Source organism: Apteryx mantelli, chromosome Z (genome assembly GCF_036417845.1).
Source record: "Apteryx mantelli isolate bAptMan1 chromosome Z, bAptMan1.hap1, whole genome shotgun sequence".
Taxonomy (NCBI): Eukaryota; Metazoa; Chordata; class Aves; order Apterygiformes; family Apterygidae; genus Apteryx; species Apteryx mantelli.
Window position 1 is genome coordinate 67,718,518 of NC_090020.1, and position 21,448 is coordinate 67,739,965.

Sequence of the window (21,448 nt, forward strand, 5' to 3'; positions counted from 1 at the left end):
GGAGTATTCCACCTTTATGAACCAAATCAATCCAAGTGCCAGGCTACATCTAGACTTTTCAAATACATGCACTGCACTGTTACATTGACCTGTCCAAAACAGAGATTTGGTTACCACCTCTCACTTCTCTCATCATTAAGACAGCATGAGGAACTTTCAATTTACCATGTAAATAAAACACTTAACTGTAATGAAAAGAAAGTGCAAGAGCTGAACTTTTTTTAAATATGAACCATTTTGAACATGGTATTTATGCTCTAACCAGCAAAGATGAGCATTACCACCTACTGCAATACTTAGGATTTCCGAGTTCTACAGAAAGTCTTAAAAATTATATGCAACCCTTTTAAAAAGTCTTCTGTAGATTCTAAATCACCAACATTGCAACTACAAATTAAGATATATTAAAATCAATAAACAAAGCTTTTCCCAGTTGGTTTCAGCCACAGAAGAAATGGATACTTGAATACATCTGAGTTAAGAAATTATGATCTATTAAAAGGCTATGTAGAACTCAAATATGACATTTTTGTATATGGCATGGAATCATCATCTCACACCTCCTAAAAAATACTTGATTAAAGTAACATACCTTCAAAGACATCAGTCATTTTGCAAATGTGAGCAAAGTTAGCTCCATTTGCCCATGTATATACAACATCCATTAGGTTGGGTCTGAAAGAATTCAAGTAATTTTCTTCATCAATTTCCAGTTTTGCTTCAGCTGAGACCTTAGCGATTCTTTTAGCACATTCCTTTAAAGTAAAATATTTTAAATTTATAATAAGCTTAAACAGATTAAATATTTAATTAACAGAAGAAGTATTGCATACCAGATCAGCATTCCTTTTCTATGTGAAATTCTTCAAAATCAGAAAGTAAGCCACAGCTTACATTATTATTTAAGTCTGCCTGCACTAACAATTTACAGTGTAGTAAGCAGACTTGTACAAAGTTCTTCAAAGGATGTTCTAAATTAGCATAACGGTTTATTGCAAACAAAATAACCCACTTTTAAACACTGCAAAACCACGTGCAGTCAGTGCCAGCCAAATTCACCAATAATTGAAAATCAAGTCTTCATCCTGTACTCATTATACGTACGCTTTATTCATGTTAGCATTAACAGTGAGTTTGGTAAGATTTCTATTGGACAGATTACCTGCATTTGACGAAGCGGTCCTGCCAACTGTTCTGTCAATTTGGGCATTTCACTGGACTGAAATAGAAAATATTAAATAATCTCATCTGGACTCCCATATATTTGCTCTAAACCGAATTAGATGCAAAAAGAAAAGTTATGTGCTAGTGCCATCCTAAACAATGCAAATGACTTCTCAAACCTGGTATCAAACACCCTAAGATTTACTGGGTTCCCTGAAAACAAAAATACTCATTTCTCAAATTAAAACAACAGCAGAAGACAAATCTTTTTATACAGTATCCCAACAGCAAGAAGAAGAAGAAAAAAAAGCATCTACTTTCTGAACACTACCAAAATTCACTCTATTTACCTGCTTTGGCCATTTCAAACTGCCAAAATTAGAAGGAAATCTCTCATCTGCTGCTTTAGCTGTGTTACAAGTTTTTCTTTAAGAACATAAAAAGCAGGGCTTTTAACAGAATAACTTAAACATCAATGGTAATAAAAGAAAAGCTGGTTATTCAAGCACAGCAACATTTTTATGTCCTACCTGTGTAGACTAAGTACTACTGTTGAGTGAACCACAATATTTTATTCTCACATTTAATTTTCTGTTGCTTATGAACAATGGCTTGCATACGCATCCCTTCCACTAGCCAAGGACACTATATTAGCATCTGCTACTTTCCATCTTTAGAATCAACTTGAGTGATAAAACCTGCTAGCCATCTGCAGTGATATTTTATATTTTTTGTGTTTTCCTGATGCTGCTACTTTCATATAGCTTGCAAGGGGGAAAACAAATGCATCAGAAGTAAATGCCCATATTTTTGCTTTTCATAATATATGGTCTGTTTTTAACAGCTCTTTTGATATCAATTCTATGTGATCTTGCCATTTCCATCAACGGGTGTGAATAACAAAACATGAATATGTCTCAGAATTAAAAATACCCTCAGCACCACAGTGCAAGGAGCAGATATTGTTAAGCTTCTCCTTTGAAATCACCTTCTACCTTTTGAATCCTCAGGATGTTTGTGTGCAGATGTGTGTGTCCATGCTAGCACATGTGTGCTGAGAATCTTTGTTAATATTGTTTCATTGCATGAGAAGGAAACAGCTATAGATGCATCACAGCATGTTAGTCATGAGGGAATACACTGTAGCACTAACGCTGCAATACTTTTGACTAGTTCAAAGAGAGTTAATGTCAGAAACACCTTACAAAAGGGTAAAAATGCAATGGCTTGTACTGACCAATTTCTGGAAATGAATTAAAAGCACCACCAAGAGCTAGAATTCATAAATTCAAGACGTAACTCACATTCTCTTGAAACACAAAACAGCTTAGTAGTGCAGTTGCCTGTTCTGCAGATAAGTCATTGAAGAGACCATTAAACATCATTTCTGTCAGGAGCAGTTCATCAGCACTGAAATAGAAAGAGCAGAAAGCTTAGAGAAAAGACTCATTAAAGTCTTAGATTAATAATAGTTCTTTAAAAAACATTTATTTTGTGAAGCAACTGTATATATGCAAGAAATAACAGCTTCTTAATTTTACTTACCGGTACACCAAATACTACTGTTTTGAGGGGGATGCCAAGGAAGAAGAAATAAGAAGGGAGTTAAAATAAAAGCTCTTTATGCCTTAGTGAACTACAAAGAATGTAGTGATAACTCATAACTGTCCTGATAACTCGTAAGAGTTACTATTAACAGTTTGCTTTGGTCAGTTTTTAACAAATAGAGCATCAAGAGATTGGAAACCAGAGAGGCAGCTTATGAAAAGGACTCAAATTTGTACTGTAACTGCTCAAAAAAGAGATTCAACTGAATATTTTCAAGATACTGAGGAACAAAGCTACTTTAATTTACTTATAAAACAAAGATTTAATCATGAGTTATAAAAGAAAATGCACAATCCTGATATAAAATCCAAGCATGCTATTTGGATAGTGTCAAATTGTTAATACAATTGCATTTTTATTTTTGGAGTTTATCAGAAAAAATACACAGAATGGGAAAAAACCTGTATACTTTTTACAAAGACTGTAACTCATCAACTAACAATTTTGGAAGGTGAGGAATTTAATAAATTTATGATTCAGTTCCCATTTGCTATTAAATTCTGCAGGGAGAAAAGGTTATTAGGTAATCCTGAAGAGTAAGAACAAATGCAGATAACTTTTTTCAGAGCATCTATAAGGCAAGTACTACAGTAGTCACTGCAAATTTTAAAAATACACATTTCTACTGAAGTCTGAGTTACATTCTGAAGTATTAAAGTCTGATTCATGAGTTTCTGTGGAATCTTTAGGATATATTTTAATATATATGTACCTGGTAAATGTATTACAGTAAAATGCATCACCTCCATAGGTTCATTCCAACAGCCGTGTGAACTCAGTTAAGCTGTATTCTAAACCTGTCAGGGATTTGGAAATTGCTGATAATCACAGTTACACCCCTGTTTGCGAGTAAGCCTGTTCCAAAAGAATCCTGGGAAGTAGAACCACAGAAACTGCGACTATCCTCAGTCTCTCATGTAACGTGTAATACTACGTGAAAACACATGTTATTGCCTAAGCTGTTGGCTGCTAAAAATAGCCATTGTTTTGGCATTTTAACAGCCACATTTTACTGTTAGCTTTAATTTCTATTGTATTTTGTCCTTAGGGTACTTTCTTTACTGCTTTAATCAGTATATCCCCTTTCTGACACAGATCATGCAGTCTTAGAAGAACTGTTCTTCTACTGGTCTCAGAACACTAAGATATAAACATGACACGTTAATTCCAGTGAAGACAGCAAAATGTGCACGCGTGACAGTAATCGCTTTGCACAGGAACCAATTACCTGCTGATTTCACAAGCAACTCGCCCTTTCATCTCAATAACATCCGAAGATGTGGCAAACCCCAATCTTCGCAAAACACGCTTACGGCACTTGAGTTCATCCATTTGTAAGACAGTTCTGGCTTTTTTCAGTTCTCGCTTTGCTGCTTTAATATCCATAGCAATCTGTGGGAGTCAAAAGGAGAGAAATTAAACATCGCTGGCTTAACAGATGCGACTGAGCCTACTATTTTTAAGATGTTGTCTAACACACATAAAGGCCTCAGACTGACTTGTTTAAACTTGTTTAGCAGAAGGGTTTTTTTTTTTTTTTTTTTTTAAAGTATCAGCTCCATTTACCCCCAGGGAAGTCTGGCAAGTTTGGGAAGTTATGCTATTTATCCAGGGGGAAAAAATAATAATAATAATAATACAGGAAATCCTTGGCTGAGAAACTGAGCACTCATTTTCTGAGACCCATACTATGCCCCAGCTACCCAACTATCCAATCAAATATAAACTGAATGTATTATTCCTGCCATCAGAGCTTCTCCAGTCTCTTATCGTTTATCACAATCACTATCAACATCCTGACACATAATTGGTGGCTTAATCCTAATGCTTTATTTTTCCTATTTAGGCTAAGAATTTCAGTCCATGTCGTAATATGATATTCGTTGACATAGTTTAACTAATTTATTGGATTTTTATACTAAGCTTAACATGTAGCACCACTCCTCCTCTGTATCAGCTTGTCTCTGTGCTTAGGCCACTAAATTTTTCTGATAAGCCCCTTACCATTCTGCTGTTTCAGCACAGATAAGCTTAACAGAACACGGTGGCATGTAGCTTCTGTGGGGTCGTATCAAACACAGAAATCCAACAAGCATTATTTCAGATATTTTTACAATATCTTTACAGCTATTTTTATGATGTTTCTACACTATAAACCCATCAACTTTCCATTAGTGAAGGTAATAACAGCAAAGGGTGGCCTTAGAGAAGGAAAAACCCACATAATTCAGGCATATTGCAGATCAGGCATATTACAGAGTCCCAAAGTGGCTCAAAGAAAAGACAGTCCAGGTCCAACAGGGCCAGAGCAAAGCAAGGCTTAACTCGCTCAGCTGGACTCAAGCTGAATCCTACAGAGCTACTCAATTATTTCTACACTCGAGCACATCAAGTTATGATGTTGAATGAAGCACAAAATTGGCAGAACCAGCTCAGGTCCAATCTGCACGCAGATGAGTGGAACGGAGAACGGCGGGTTGCACAGCACAGACACCCTTGCAGAAGCTCACTTGGTCCAGCACGTCCTACCACGTGCAACTTTGTGCTGTCCGTGCCAGAGCTGCCTCAATTCTGTGAGAAGACTGTCAGAGAAATCTTTTTCTGGGCAACACAGGAACATGACAGCTGTTTGTGCACAGCCGGTTTCTGCCTTGCAGGGTACAATTCTATACAACATAAGCATACCGCTTCCAGGCCAGGGGGCAGCTCAGGAAGCAGCCGCGCTAGGATTTGTATGGTACAAATCTGTACGGTATTGTATGGTATTGTATGGTACTCTCCCCAGGCTAACAAGCCCCATCAATACAGCTCAGCTCTGCACAAGCGTATTAAAAATGATCAGTTTCAAATACCCGTGAGCATTTTATCCACACTGTACTGGGCCATGGCTGTTCAGTGACTAACAACTCTAGCGGCACTGGAGTCACCTTCTGGTCCCTGGTGATTTTTTCTGAAGAGTTACCTTACCAGATTTACCTCCCATCAGCTAATCAAGTGCACAGCACTCAGTCAGCCAGTTTGTTAGTGAGATTCCACAACGTTGCTGTTTGTCAAGAGGAGTAAAACTGGGCTTTGCAAATAAAAAGAAAAGCAAGTAAGAAGGAACTATTACCAACTCTCTCCTCAGCTAAATACAGATACTGGGTTTTGTTTTGTTTTGTTTTACCTGTGCTTTCCTTTCACAAAGTTTGTATACAGTTTCCAAACTGGGATCATTGTGGAGAGGATGTGAATACATTCTATGCTCAAACGCCTCTACTTTTTGGATGACTTTTTTCAGTCCTTGATCTTTGATGCCCATGTCATCAATAGGGTCTAGTAATGGTACTCCATCAGGAAATCGCTTCTGTACCTCCTTAAAAGGGGGGGAAAAAAGAAATATATTTTGTAACATTAATAAAAGCAAAATAAAATACACTTTCATGAATCACCTGGCACAATTATAGGGACATGCAAAGCAGTAGTGTAAGCTTGGTATGCAAGATTTCAGCAGTTTTAAAATATCAATTTAACGTGACCGATTGCTTACAAGGAGAAACATTTAACATGTATTAATGGTTTCCAATCCCTTTTAAGAATCCTGATGATGTGGCACAAACTTTAGACGCATTTCTTTAGAACTAGTGGTCTGGTGTTCAAGTGCATCCCACTTATTAGAGCAGACAGTTTTTAAATCCTAGTGAAACTTACTTGTATAGATTTTAGCACACTTTGCCTGTTGTCAATAGGCCTCAAGTCTTTTGGTATGTAAAGTCGGACACTGCTGATAGCTGAGAGGAGATGCACCAAAACAGGAACAACCTATCAAAGACAGTGCAGTAACTGATAAATCGGTACCTATTATTACTGTTTCACTGTAAAGCTTACTTTTTATTTCAATTCATATAACTGTTAGCAGTAAATGAGTTGGGATATTGAGCTTTAAAATAAAAACACAGAGAAGAATGAGGGGGGGAACTTGCATTCTTTCAGGTTTCCTTTATATCTGGTTTTATTACAAAGAAAAATGAAAACTGAATAAACAAGAACACAGTAATGGATAAAGGAATATCAGGAAGCAGGAAGATGTGGGTAATGAAATAAAGCTTTAATATAGAGAAGTAATCAATTCAACCAAGTGGCAAAATTCTATATCTGGAGAGAGACTGTAAGTGGAAAAAAACATTCCAGTTTTTCTATTGCTTGTAATCCAATGTAGTAAGAGGTAAGTGTATCTAGTGAACATGTACCCTCACTGAAGATTTATATCAACTGAGTCTGTACTTAAACATATTCCTTAATTGTATTTTATTGAAGTACACTGAATAAAGCACTGAATTGGCCTTCATGAATATGGAGGGAGACTCCATGTGCATATTTAGCTTTTAAAAGATGCTGATTTCTAATCATTTTTGACAGTGTCTTTCTTGCCTGTTTCCTACTGGAATACCTTACGATCCAAAGCAGATAAATTATTGTCAGAAACATAACTAGGAATGTTAACAATAGAGAACATCAAATGAGCAAATACATATTCATTAACATCAAAACAACTGAGAAACCATGAAGAATAAGTATAGTATCTCAAGCTTAAAACAGTATTTGTGGAAAACCATCCGAACAAATTGAATAACTATTTCTGATCTAAAAATTATAATGGCTTGTCTTGATATAGGGTTCCAAATTGAAATCTTCAAGTAATCCAACTGTTTTCACTAAGATTTTAAATTTCCTTTTAGAATGAGACAGACTGGCAAAACTGAAGGGGTCTGAATGGGGGGGGGGGGAAAATCAGTAAAGATGGAGGTTCCAGAGAACAGAAGGCATTCGTAAGAAAGTCAGTATCTGCCAAACAGCACTGTGAAAATTTAGTAATCAAGGATTATCAATCTTCCAACTAAATTCTCAAATTTAATAGAAGAGATGCATATTATCTAAAAGTTCCTGCACAAGTATCCTACAGAAAACAGCTTGTAGACATTTGTTTATCTGCCGATCTATATGCAGGTCATTTTTATAACTATGTTCACATAGCCACTATTGTCTTTCATCTAATGGTTTGAAATATTTGACAAGACAGTAAGGAAGTTTCAAAACACTTCTGATATGCTAACAAATATATAGGAAGTATTTTGTTCACAGCTGAAACATGGTTTCTCTGAGGTGAAACCAGAACCGCTCAAGAGTTAGGTGTATAGCTTCTTTCTCTTATTTAATACATCAATCCCTTCTTTTACCATAGTTTGCAAATGCTTTGGAAATCGACTCTTTTAGAACATATGTAAGAAATTATTGAGAATAAACATTCATAACAAACCTGCATCTCTCCTTTCTCATCAGGTCTGGCTGGCTTGGCGGCCTCAGTAGCAGAATTTTTCAAACTCTCCTTGCTGCAGTGCAGTAGCACTTCAACTACATATAGTGGGTCCAATTCACCAGAATTAGGCTGTTGAGGGCACAGAGAAACAGGTCCATACCAGTTATTTTAAAATATGAGTGAAAATGGAAAGAAAAGCATGACTTTATTCAATATTAAAGGTATAAAAATGAACTACTGCTCTTCACAGTGTGCCAGCTCAGTACTTCAGTATATTTTTAAAGCTACTGAATCACAGGAGTAGTGATTGAAAGATTCCTCACGCAGAAAAACACTCACTAAAAAACTATCCATTTCTTCACCCCTACAACGTAACTTAAAGTCTAATTGCTGCTTAAGGTGCCTCTGCCTTTTTTTTCTACATGTAGCTTTTCCCAAACAAGCAAACATCATTTGTAACCTTAATGCAAAATACTTGTCTGATGCTAGCAGCACTGAACTTTGCTATGGTTTTTTCACCAAAAATTTGGGAGGTCTGTTGCATTTGCAGGTTTACAAGTCTATATTTCCCCCCCTCACAATAAAGATCACATAAAAATCTTTCAAGTATAATCTGCAGCAAGCAAGAAGTGACGTCTTGCAGACCAAGGCTTTATACACCCCAAACCGCACACTTAACATCTGCCTTTTATTTAAAAAAATACAAACATGCAGATATGGTGGTTAAAGGCCACTGTAAACAAAGCCATAACCTTTATGCTATACTGCTTTAAAAAAAACCTGATGTAAGTTATTTGACTGGATCAATGTGCACTAATGTTGTTCTAATATACTCTGCTATAAGCAAATATTTTTATGACTTCTAACAGAACTAAATTATAGGTCTAAAACAGAAGTCAGACATCATCTTTTAAAGTATCATGTGTAAGCTTCTCCCCCTCCCAAATACAAAGGGGAGAGAACAGTCTTTTGCAAAGCCCTGTGTTAACAAAGTTCAGTTTTATTGGGCAAAATCTTTCATTGCAATCTACCACATACGATTTTGCTTTCAGTGCAGGCGAAGCAGGATTGAGCCAGCTAACATTTCTAAGAGATTCTCAGAAGCAGTATGTGAAACTTTCATTTGTCTAAAGTAAACGAAACAAAAAACAAAAACAAAAAACAAAAAACAGGGTTATCCTGTTCTGCAAGCTGAATCATTTCTTCAAGAAATTCAATTACTTGCTGGTGAAAGAAACTGTTCCTCCGACTTCTGTCCGACATTTACAGAAAAGACTCACAGCAGCCATGTACATGACCCATAGTCCACTGTTGTTATCTGAATTAATATTTGAAAATAATATACATATATAATAAAACAGTATCCAGCCAAAGCTCTGGAAAGCATAAGGCTTACTTGAAAGAAGAAACTGAACTAATAACTGCAAATATATGTTAAAGAAAAGAGTAAAACTGGAGATGTCTAGGAAATTATGAAGAAAAAAAAAGATTTCTATTAATATAAGTAACTGTATTATATGCCTACATAGAAAGGAGGAGTGTAAATGTCACTAGCATTTACTATTAATATTACTCTGCATAAGGTTAGGTAAACCAATGGCCTTTAGAAAATCTACCAGGCACTATTTAATCTAGAATTGCTTTTTGAATGTATACAGTTTTCTTCAATGGGTTTCTTTTCCTGTAACTACAGTTTTTAGATAAACAGGAACAGCCATGTTTTTATACGTAAAAGGAGCCCAGAATACACTGTGAAAACTTGTTGGCTCTCTCATCTCAAGTCTGCACGATTCTTTGATTCACGCTGCATCGATACATATGGACGTACATATGGATGCTTCAAGGATAAAATTCTGCCCCCTTTGGCAGAATACTGCATGATTAGGTAGGTGTATTCCAAGGATTTTAGCATTTGCCCTGAAACATCTGTTACTTCATATGCCTGGAAACAAAACAAGATTAGACAGCTGATCATATCTGCAAAATCAGGAAACGTGGCCCCGATTAGAAGTTCAGCTTCTCAGATAAATAACATCTGGCTTTCTGAAAACTCTATGACCATGACACAGCACTCTAAAAATGATGTCTATGTGGTAAACATTATAAACATTGTAAGTAAACACTAACATATGAACACATAAATATGTAAGTACATGTACAGTATATGTATATGTATAAGTATCTGTTTACTTTATAAACATTATGAATATAATTGCATAAAATAAGGAGGGCCAAATTGCAGCATCTCCAATTTTAATATCAGTAATTGTTAAAAATTTGAAATTCATTCAATCTGATGTCTAGAATCAGGCTTCAGAAGAATGTGAACTATAACCAGCACAACAGTAATACTAGTGCATTGTAGGCACAATGTAGTGGAAATATAATTTCTTACTCAAAAGCACTTTTCAATTTTTATGAATTCCAATGCAGACATAGTTTGCTGCCTACTATACTGCACAACATATGGCAAGCAACATTGCTTGAAATAAATCCTTCTACATACTGTAATCCAGAATAAAGTATCATTTGCATTTGCAATTGTGTGGAACACTGCATTTTGGAATTATGCTGGACAAACATTTAGGGTAATTAACAATGAACATAAACAACAGCGACACACACTCTCGCTTTCAAATTGCGGTGACCAACGAGAATAAATCAGTGGAATGTTAAACATATTATGACCCTAAATGTCAATCTTAATTATATGTATTCCTAACCAGAAAAAGGACTACATTAGAAACTATGATACAGGGAAGAAAAATTTAATAATATAGATTGAATTTATCACCATTTGTGAAAACAAATCCAAAAAAACAGTCACAGCCTAGTTCTTAAAATGCAAGTGGATGAAGGTTTAACATTGATATCTTTTCTAATACTCACTAGATATGTTACTACACTAAACACTAACGTGGAAATGCATCTACATCCCAGGACAAAGATGCACAAATAGGCACATTAAAATAAGAAGATAACAGCAGCTTTTAGAGGTCATTTGTTTTGTCTCTGCTCATAGAAACTAGGTTTACCATACTGATCTTAAAAGTTGCATAGTTTAAAGTCTATTCCATAACTTTCAGCACCTATTGTCATTCTTTCCACAGAACTCAGAGGGAAAAATTCAAGCCAGCTGCTAGAATGACTTAACTAAAAAAAAGTACTGCTGGAGCCAGAACTATCTCCTTCAGAATGGACCGTAATTTCAAAGCAAATGTTCAAATCTGAAGGCTTTATACAACACTGAGATGGGCCAAATAGGAAAGGTAAAAATATATATGGCTAAAATCTGACACAGACAGAAGAAATGCCTCCAGTGATACAGAGGCTGGCAATTTTACATCAAAGTTGGAGGCAAGAGGGAAATCTGTTTTAGTGCTCAAGTGGTTCTATATAAAAAAAAAAGAAAGAAAACAGTCCAGAACCAAAAGTTTAAGCAATAGTAGTAACAGGCTATTCCAGCATAGTCTTCCAGCTTCAAAAGAAAGAAACAACTTTCAAAAGGAGGACTGAAAAACAAAACCAAACTTTTTTTAATATGTTCTGTATGCACACATTTGTCTCATTCCTCTTTAATGAAGATACGTTAGGGAAGCACCAAAAGGTGCCACAACATACAGGCGCTACTAGAACGTGACAAAGAGACAATTTCTCATTTAGACCTAATAATTAACCCCAGTGCTCTATTGCCAAAATTACAGCGAAAGGGCTACCACAGAAAAATATAATTTAAACTTAGTTTTTAATTCAGCCAGTAGAGTAGCCTGTCAAGACTTTTCTGAAAAGGGAGACTAAAACATGATCTCTGGAGTTATGCAGAGACCAACTAGAAGAATGGATTTTATGAAGGAAAACCAAACCTGACTACCACTGCTTCACAGACATATCATGGGGCACTGCATTCAGTATTTTCTTCCACGTTTCCCTGAAACCATTTTATTCTTTTGCTCTCTTTGTATTTTACCTTTCCAACCCTCAACTCTACAGCAAAATTTCACAGGACAAGTAATCCCATGTCTCAGGTACTAGCCTAGGGTTCAGGATAAAATTCCCTACTCTAACACAACCTTCTCCGTAACGCTGGAAGATGTCAGTCTCCCTATGCTCCCAACCCTCACTTACAGAAGCTTCTACAGATTTTTTGAGATTAGGTAACAGCATCTTTCCCATGAATGGCTTAGGAGTGCACTGTTGGGGTATCTCAGAAACAAACTAAATAGCGTGAAGTATTTGCAGTGTACAGTGTACCTTTGAACTAATAATTCGAGACCTGAGCAAGCATCTGCTCCAATACCATGCCAACATTTAAAAAGCGAACACAGGATTTAAGGTTTGTCCCAACTTCCGTAACTTTTTTCTTTACACTTTCACTTCAAGGAGGCCTGAGCTTTTTGTAACTTTTGGGTGATTTTTTGGGTGAACTTTTTTTGCCTTTGAAAAACACAAATGAAGATAGGAGCTCTACCTTCTTTTCAGAAAAGACAGTAAGGTACATATTTTGCTAATGGAGATAAGGTGTATTTTACCTTAACGTTTGATTTCTTAGAGAAATTAACAACCACTCCCCATCCAAAGTCATCATCTTCATTTTTTACCTGAAAATATTAAAAGATGTTATAACTTAATCCATGTATAATTATATCCTAGCAAGCATATTTTTGTAGTTCTGTTATTTAAAACAGCAGTCATGGACTACTATTCACCATTAAAAGAAAATTTATTTCTCTTTCATTGTTGAATGTTTAACAAAGAAACATAATGGAAGTCAGAATCATTGCTCAGTGGGGATGCATGCAATTTTTCAAGTTGGTAAACTGGCAAAGACCTACGAACCCTAAAAATTTCATGAGTAGGTAGAGACCACAAAAGAAAAAAGAAAAAAATGAAAAGAAATTTAATTACCTTTACCAGTCTTCCTGGCTGTAGAAAGGGCAAGCAGTATTTTGGTTTGTGAACATATTCTTCAATCTCTTTACCCAGTTTTGCAAGTTGCTGTCGAATTTTGTAGTATATGATCACATTTTCTTCATTTGGGATTGCTATTTTGTTGTACTGTTCTTCCAATTTATTCACCTCTACAATAAAAAGTAGTAAACCAGTAAAATCTCACAGAAATGAATAGCTCTGCACATTTAGAAATCAACATTTTGCTTTCAAAGTTTACATAACTACTATATTGCCACCATTTTCAAGATACATTGTCTATTTACAATAATCCATTCTTGAGAAAGCTGGAGATCTATAAATATGCCCATTACATTTTATTTATAATAGAAATTAATTATTTAAAAAAAATTAAAATATCATTTTATAAAGCTTAAGAAGAACAGAGAAGTCTGGACCTCCATTTTCCAGGAATCACTGATTTAGGTTCCCACAAATGTCCCATAAAGACTTATGATGATTTGCAAGAAAGGATTCATGGCCAACCTGCACTCTTCTAACTCCTGTCTATGTACATAAAGTTCTGCAAAGACTTCTTCTAACAACATCCATCAAGAGAATCAATGTCCTTAACCTGTTTAGGGCTCTGATTTCATTAGTTCAAAATTCATTTCCTTCCCCCTTTTCACACCTTATTTAGGCAAACCAGTTCTTATTATAAGCACTATGCTACTTGCCTTAAAACTGGCAATACCACTAGTAAATATAAACAGAAGACAAATGATAAAGGTGTCTCTGCCTCCCTACCAACCCACCTTCTTGCATGCTATTTGAATGCATACGCGTGGTGCACAAAACCCACTTCAGTAGGGCTTGAGAAACAGCTCAGGGAAGTACCCCCCATTTTCAGGAGCCAACATTTTAAAGAAAAAGGCTAGCAATTCCTGTCCATGGCATAATTTGCACTTTGATCTGGACAACCATTTCTCTGCTCTGCTCTTCAGCTACAGCTGAAGCAATTACAGAAGTCTAATGCCCAGTACAGTGCCTAAACTAGAAATACCCAAGATACTTGAAGAAAGTTCTCCACCTCCATTTCTTCTTAAACACCAGTGCTGGACTGCCAGAATGAAGACTTAGGCATGCTAATTGGAGCAGGCAGTTTCTCAGGAAATGCATTCTCTATCTTAAATACTACCCTTGCAAATCAACAGAAACTCTGCAAAACAAAACAAAAAAAACCACCCTGCATGCCTATCAACTCTACACACACACACACACACACACACACACACACACACACTCGCTATCCAGTTAACAGCCGAACAGATGAGCTGCTCATTCATCCGTGGCAAAGTAAGCGGATACCTCTCATGCTCTCTGCATTTAGTTCTGGAAGCGGTTTCACTGTCACACCCTGGCTAACATCTTTGGAAACTGACCCGGGCTCATGAAAACACACTATTTAAAGATACTTTGGAAGCAGTGTGCCTTAGTTCTTTTTAGATATTGTAACAAGATATTAAAATTATATTTCTCCCACCGAAGTTCTGCATATCGAAAAGGAGTAAGAATTTTCTTCCCTGCACCTCTTACAAGCCCCAAGAATCTTTTTATTAGTTTTCCCTCTTCCTGTCCTACACTTTAGCAACGTGATAACCATTCCTGTCTGACCCAGAGGGAGAAAGCACTCTTCAAAGACTGATGGTGCTGATCAACATAGGTCCTAAGAACAAGAGGAAGTCACTCTTCCTGAAATTACGACAAAGTAACAAGTGGTGCAGTGACAACTGCTGATAGAAAGAAGAGGAGATGATGAGAATTGCACAGGTATACTATCACTGTAAGCATAATGAAGTCTCACATCTTTCATACTAAATCTCATAAATGAGTACACCCAGTAATACTTACTTTCTACAACTCCTGGAATAGCTCTGTAATGTTGGAACTGATAAAAGGATTTTTCTAACATGTATTCAGGGTTAATTTCCTCTACTCGAAGCAAGTTCAGTACCATGTTGTACGTCAGGTGGAATGCACTGTTCAAGGGATCAGCCGAACCCTAAAAAAGATTCAAGAACACCATCCAATGAAAAATATTAATTACAGCATATAAGAACATATCAAATAAATTATGATGCAGTGTTTCCTATGAGGAACTGCTTTGATGGCTAGTGTAACTTGTCCTGAATTTAGATTACTTCTCTCACCAAATCCAAAGCAATTCTACTATGCTCAACATGTAACAGTATCTCTATGTCTATATGTTGCACCATACCTCCATTTATATTACAGCATTGTAAGTTAGACTACATATAATTTTATTTAGTTTAGATGAAAAGCTTACACATTTCTTAAAAATGCAAGGAGTAATCCACTATTTTAACTCTCTTAAAAGATGGCTAGAATGCAGCATAATGGAAGCACGAACAGGTTTTTCATAAAACAAAGTTGGATCTCACAAATCTTTCAGAGTTCTCTGAAGGTGTTAGCAAGCACATGGAAAAAGATAATCAAACCTGCTTGATTCCTGAAAAGCTTATGACAAGACACTCCTCATCCCCAAAGTAAAGAAATTAAGCCTTCAAGGGATTAAAATAAATAAATAGATACTCTTGTGAATTACTAGCTGGAAGAACAGTGCAACTTGGTTTTTTTTCAAAAACAAGAATTTTCCAGTGGGGACTCATAGGGTCTCTGCTTGCTTATAAGAAGTCTAGAAGAGGCACAGATAGGAAAATAACAAAGTCTGCTAAAGATACTAACTGCTAGATCACTGAGCACACGCTAGCCATCCACAGAGTTCAATACTGAGGAATAAAACGGCAAATGAAATAAAGCAAAAGCATACAGCAGGAAGATGCAATAGTTTAAAATTCACTGTTCATTAAAGAGTGACCGCTATTTGAATTAAAAAAGCTGTACTAAACAAGTGCTGTCATTTCAAAAAGACCTCTAAGTAAATTCATTTATGACTGAACATTTGAAATGAATAATAGAATTTAAATTGATAAAAAGAAAATGAAGTTGTTTCAAGACATATTTTCCTAAAATATTCTGATTTATACTGTTGGTAAATGCACTTAAGTGCATTACTTCAGCTCATATCAAAACTTAAGAAAATCCCTAAGGCTAATATGGCAAAACTCAGAAGCATATACTTTACTCCTTGCTAAGTAATCAGCAATCAACTATTTCTCAATAGTTTTCATGCAATTATATGGTTATCGGAAGCGTAACACATTCTAACACAGCCATTGTAGAAGCCCAGAGAGGGCTGATGCTGGAAAACATGCTCTTCTACACTCTCTTTGGAGCTCAAGATTTGCCTTACCTAAAACCAGTTATATTGCATCTTCTCTCAACTCATTCCTTTGCCTTTTGACATAGAGTAAGGTATCTAGCAGAGATATTCCCTCATCATACTTAATAAAAAATGCACAGGCTATTAAAAAAAACCAAGCAACTTAACTGATGATTAGATTATGTATGCAAATGCTGAAATTGAGATCAAGTGCTCTACTAGAACAAGCTAGGTCTAATGGATTTAAAATGACATTTCCACAGGATATACATTTTCCATTTTACATGTACTGTCAGGAACTCTGAAGTTATATCCATTGAAGCACTTATGTCAGATTTACTCAGAGACAGTGGGAATCTAAGACTCCTTTACATACAGGAGATTTACATACATTGTAGTCACATTTGCTTTAGGCAAGATACAAAGCCTTACAAGCCTTACAAGCCTCAGAATCATAATCACCAACAACTGTTTCAGCTCAGAAAAAACAGCTATCACAGAGAAGCCTTCAGCGTATGCTCATACTAAGAAAGTAACAACAGGAATATACATAAAACAAGTTTAAGATAAATCACATAACCTAATATTTTGCCTTCCATGGCTACAGAGTTATTTAATCATACGAGCTTACATCTGTGAGTAGATCATAAATACACATGTGGCTTTTCACCTCTAAGAGACACACCACAGAACATGAATACTTCTTCAGTTAGATCATGAAATGCCTATTTAAAACAACACTTGTAGTTCTGAAATTACCACAAATGGGTTCCTACTAACAGAAACGTGTCAATAAGCACATTAACAGTGAAGCAGACACGTTGAAAGAAAAGCTCAAGTTTCTACAGATTTCTCTATTCTGACATACCGAATGGAAAGATCAGAGTTCTGTTGCTAATGCTAACCAATGTACAATGCTTTTTCTTAGATCTGATAAAAGGATTACGTGCCCAAGCTCTTGTATTTTCTAAATATATCTGCTGTTCTAGGAAAGGGAAATTACCACTCCCTACAAAGCTTGCTTCCCCGTAACACAGAATGCCATTTAAAGAACAGCATTCACTGAAGACAACATAGATGTCATGTCAGTATCAGTTAACAGTGGCTCAGATCCTTTCCTACACAAGCACTCATTGCTCTAGCCCAGGCACAAACGAAAGCAACTGCAATGCACCCGCTGACTAGCTGCAGTCACTGCCATACCTTCAGACCAGCAGAGACCCGGCAGAACGCGGCTCTGATCGCACTGAGCCCCCCTTTCCATTCCTGACTTCCTTCCCTACACTTTGTCTGAAAATGCAAGTATGCTATGTGAACACAGGGCTTTCTCAGGACTCATGGCTTACGTATGATGGGGAATCTTTTTACCTGGGCAAACACAATCAGAGTAAAAATATTTTCAAAACTTCTTTTACAGGTAAGAAACAAAGCAGCCAAAACCACTGAACCAAATTTACTACCATTCATGCAGATTCGCTATAAAGGCTTTCTCAAATTAGCACAGTTCAACTAGGAAGAGGGAGTGATTTAAAAACAAAATGAAAAAAAGAGCTATTTCAAAGATTATATAAAGCAGACTTATTTGAAAGGCAGCATTTAAGCCAACTGCTGATGCAGCGATTTTCATTTTTAACACATGATCAGCATTTTGCAATTTGAAAATAAAATCATGAAGACAAAGCAGTTAAAAAAAATCCTGTTTTGGCAAAAATTGTGAACTGTTTCTTTCCCTCATCTCATAAACACATTTTTTTCCGAGTTTCAGAAATTCCCATTTTCTCAGTGTTGTTCTGAAGGCAATACTATGTCCAAAATAGTTATGAGAAGCCTCTTTTTCCCCTGAAAACTGAAACTGTTATTTCTCCAAACCAAATGTAACTCCAGCAACCTTACCATATTATACCTTTAGCACAGCCAGCGAGTTCTGCAGGGTGTATTACTCTCCACTGATTACCCATGGGCAACCAACAGACCTGCATGTAGCGGGCAGCACCTGCCTGGATTCCCGCTTTTCAATGACCTAATAACAACATACAGAGTATCCATCTGCATTAGGTAACCATATAGCAAAATATAGTTCTTCTATACTAAATGCACACAAAACATGACTAGAGTATCACCCCTTCCTGGCAAATAAGAAAGGTGGGCATGACTACTAGAGGACCAACATCAATAGGACAGAAAGACGCTCCTCAGATTGTGGCAGAAAAAGAAGAAAGGAGGAGTGGAGAAATGAGATATGCTGCTGACAGGGAAATGGAAGAGGTGGCCCTTCATTTCCTCTCCTGCACAGTATAAAGCATTCAAGCCTCCTGGATTTTGTTTGCTGCTAAGGTAATAAAGGGCAGATCAGTTTAAATGACATTTTCTTCATGAAGGTTTGCTCCTCCTGCAATCCCTTTCTCTGCTCAAGCTCTGATCACCAACTCCCAGATTGATTACTTCCCTTTTTTACTTTCTTAAAAATATTGTGAAGCAAGTGCACGACACACCTAGCTCACCCTCTGCCACAGAGATCCTCCTGTCACAGTTACAGCCACTTCCTCCTCTATAAACGAGGGTACCCCATCACCTGCCTCAAGTTCCCTTGGGAGGCTGGCTGCATGGGAGCCTACTCCTCCTCTCCAGAGGAAAAGCTCCAGACAGGGAAAGGAAGCACCACCGGCCATGCACACAGATGATCAGCCACAGGCGTAGCTGCTCAGTGCTGCAGTGCAACTTCTTGAAAAGAATGCCCTCCACTGGCAACAAGACCACACTTTCAATCCCACGCTTTGTCCATGACCTTACTGTTGTTGGAGAACTACCATCCAAGTACTCCTTTCTGCAAGCAATACTCCTTCTTGACCCTTCAAAGAGAACAGTCCTCTCCCAGATCTTCAACAGAGAGTAGCAACAGGTTTATTTCTGAGTATTTTCAGAAAAAAAAGAATGATTTTGTAAGTATTCTTCTCTCTCTCTATGAGAAGAGCATGGTTACCCCAACTAAAATTCTCAGAAATTAATGACCTACTTGGTGTGCTTCTAACCACTTCTCATCTTAATACATTTTAAGCCAATCTACCAAAGCATGCTTTCAAATTTTCTGAGGGGGCTGGAACAGAATGATACAAGCTGACAATGTTAAAAACCCAGAACACAAGCATAAACAATTCACTACGCAAATAATTAAGTTAAGAGTTATCTGAAAACTATAACGGCTATACACTGTGCCCTGCTTAACTGTCAAAGATTCAGAACAGAGCCTCTTACACAGTTAAATCATCAAACAGGGCACTGAGCATTTACTAGTCCATTTTACAGTTTCTTGCCTGCATAAATTATAAAGACTAAAAGACTGGGGAGGAGGAAGATTAGTGTCTGGAATTGATATTAATAAGTTTCACTGGATTTTTTATTACTATTAAGACTAGGAAGCCCTTGTCTAACCAGACATGTGAGAATTTTGTACACAACTTTCTTGCCACCCAGCCTCTCTCAGAAAACATGCACAAAGCTTTTACAGGGAACATAAGATGGCAAAGACTGTCCCAAACTAGCAGAGGTGAAAGAGGCAACTTTTAGCAACAATAAAGTATTTTTCACAGTGATACAAATCAGATACTTTACAGGACATACTTTAGGCCATTTGGTCTGCTGACAATTTTATTCACTTACCAGAGTTTCTAGAAATTAGCTGAATGACTGAGTTTCCAAAAAAGAAACAAAACACAGCTTTATAGCAACAGCAAAGAACAGAGTGCTTTGATGATATTAAAAGGTCTCTTTTCTTTTTCCCTATGAGGGGGAAATATGTACATTTAGCTGTCTGTGATAGTCATCACTACTAATTCATAAATAACCAAAAACTTCTTGATACATTTGCAAGACATGTAAATACCTTAAGTGAAATATTAATCAACATCATGCATTTTTCCATATATCAGTTACATAGTTTCTATGTTAATAATAAGATCTCTCTGAGAAACAGCAAACAGACTGAGGATTTATACTGGTAACAGGATCATCTTGAGCTACATTAGCATGATTGAAAAAAACCATAAAACCCCATTCTTCAGAGCTGCTTTTAACAGACAATGCTAGATGACTATTTTAAGCACAAATGTATTACCAGTCCGGCTCACTGCTTGGCCCCACAAACAGTTGCACCCACACAAGAGAGGCCACCATGGGTGGCAAAAGTCTGCTTTAGCAAGCTTTGCTGATGAAAATACCTCAGGCTTTGGATCGACAAACATTTCAGCTGTAATAAGAGACTCAAAAGGTAAAATTGTTCCGTTCTCTCCTGTGCCACTATCACCTTCTGAAACTAGTTCTGAATGACTGAACATTTGAGTCACCCATTTTCCCCAGCACAGTAGCTCCCACCATCACCATCATCCCTCCTTTTACCTCAGGCTGGTAACTCCAAGTTCTGTGCTTCCACTAAGCCTTTTATCCTCATTTTGAATTGATCATGATTGCTTTTCATTGCTTTTAGCCATTAAATAAAACTGAAGTTAGATTTGCATTTTCAAAGTAATGGGTGCTGAGATAACTCAAACAGTAAAACCAACCAACCAACCAAAGGGGACATAATGCAGCTTCTGCAGAGCTTGCTTAGGTGGCTTTGCACTATATTCTCTGCTCCAAAACACACCCATTAGTTTGTACATGAACCCACAAGACAACTCAAATGTAAAGTGTCACTGTATGTGTGTGATGTTGTTCCCAGCCTAATAAGACCCTCCAAAAACCTTGATCATAGTGTTGCTACATGAATTATTCTGCACAGAATACAAATGAACTTGGGGGGAAAAGGACATTTAACATGGGCTGAACACCATACTGTGCAACAGTTCTTTTGGATTTGAGCTGGCCTGGTAACATTAACATTGCATAATATCCCAGGCAGTAATTTTGCTTCATCCAAGTTGGATGAACTCAAAGAAAGCTGAAACGGAAAAAACAAATGATATCCGTATCTGCAGTCAAAAGCTACCTCAGTTCTTCAACACACATTGGTTTCAGATTTGCGATTACAGAGTACTAGCAGGTCAGTGGTGTGGCAAACTTACAATTGCAGCAAATATGCAGTACTCTATTTTTAATTTAAAGGAAATGGCTGCCTTAAAGGCTGTATATTTCTGTAAAAATTAACACACAATTAAAAAAAAAAAAGAACTTTGTCTTGTCTTCATCTCATATTC

At 36.7% G+C, this 21,448-nt stretch overlaps 1 protein-coding gene across 2 annotated transcripts in view; it reads right to left on the reverse strand.

Annotated features, from left to right (window-relative positions):
- MTREX (Mtr4 exosome RNA helicase) overlaps positions 1-21,448 on the reverse strand; it is a 49,201-nt gene that overhangs the window by 4,260 nt on the left and 23,493 nt on the right. For both annotated transcript variants that reach the window (XR_010886971.1, XM_067316192.1), the window contains exons 16-25: positions 14,867-15,017; positions 12,974-13,146; positions 12,598-12,666; positions 8,069-8,197; positions 6,463-6,573; positions 5,939-6,127; positions 4,001-4,164; positions 2,469-2,574; positions 1,163-1,219; positions 593-755 (exon numbers count right to left, since the gene is read on the reverse strand). Coding sequence is in view for 1 of the 2 variants with exons in the window: in XM_067316192.1 (XP_067172293.1) it covers positions 593-755; positions 1,163-1,219; positions 2,469-2,574; positions 4,001-4,164; positions 5,939-6,127; positions 6,463-6,573; positions 8,069-8,197; positions 12,598-12,666; positions 12,974-13,146; positions 14,867-15,017 (1,312 nt within the window). In the remaining variant the exon portion in view is untranslated. The remainder of the gene's footprint in view (positions 1-592; positions 756-1,162; positions 1,220-2,468; positions 2,575-4,000; positions 4,165-5,938; positions 6,128-6,462; positions 6,574-8,068; positions 8,198-12,597; positions 12,667-12,973; positions 13,147-14,866; positions 15,018-21,448) is intronic.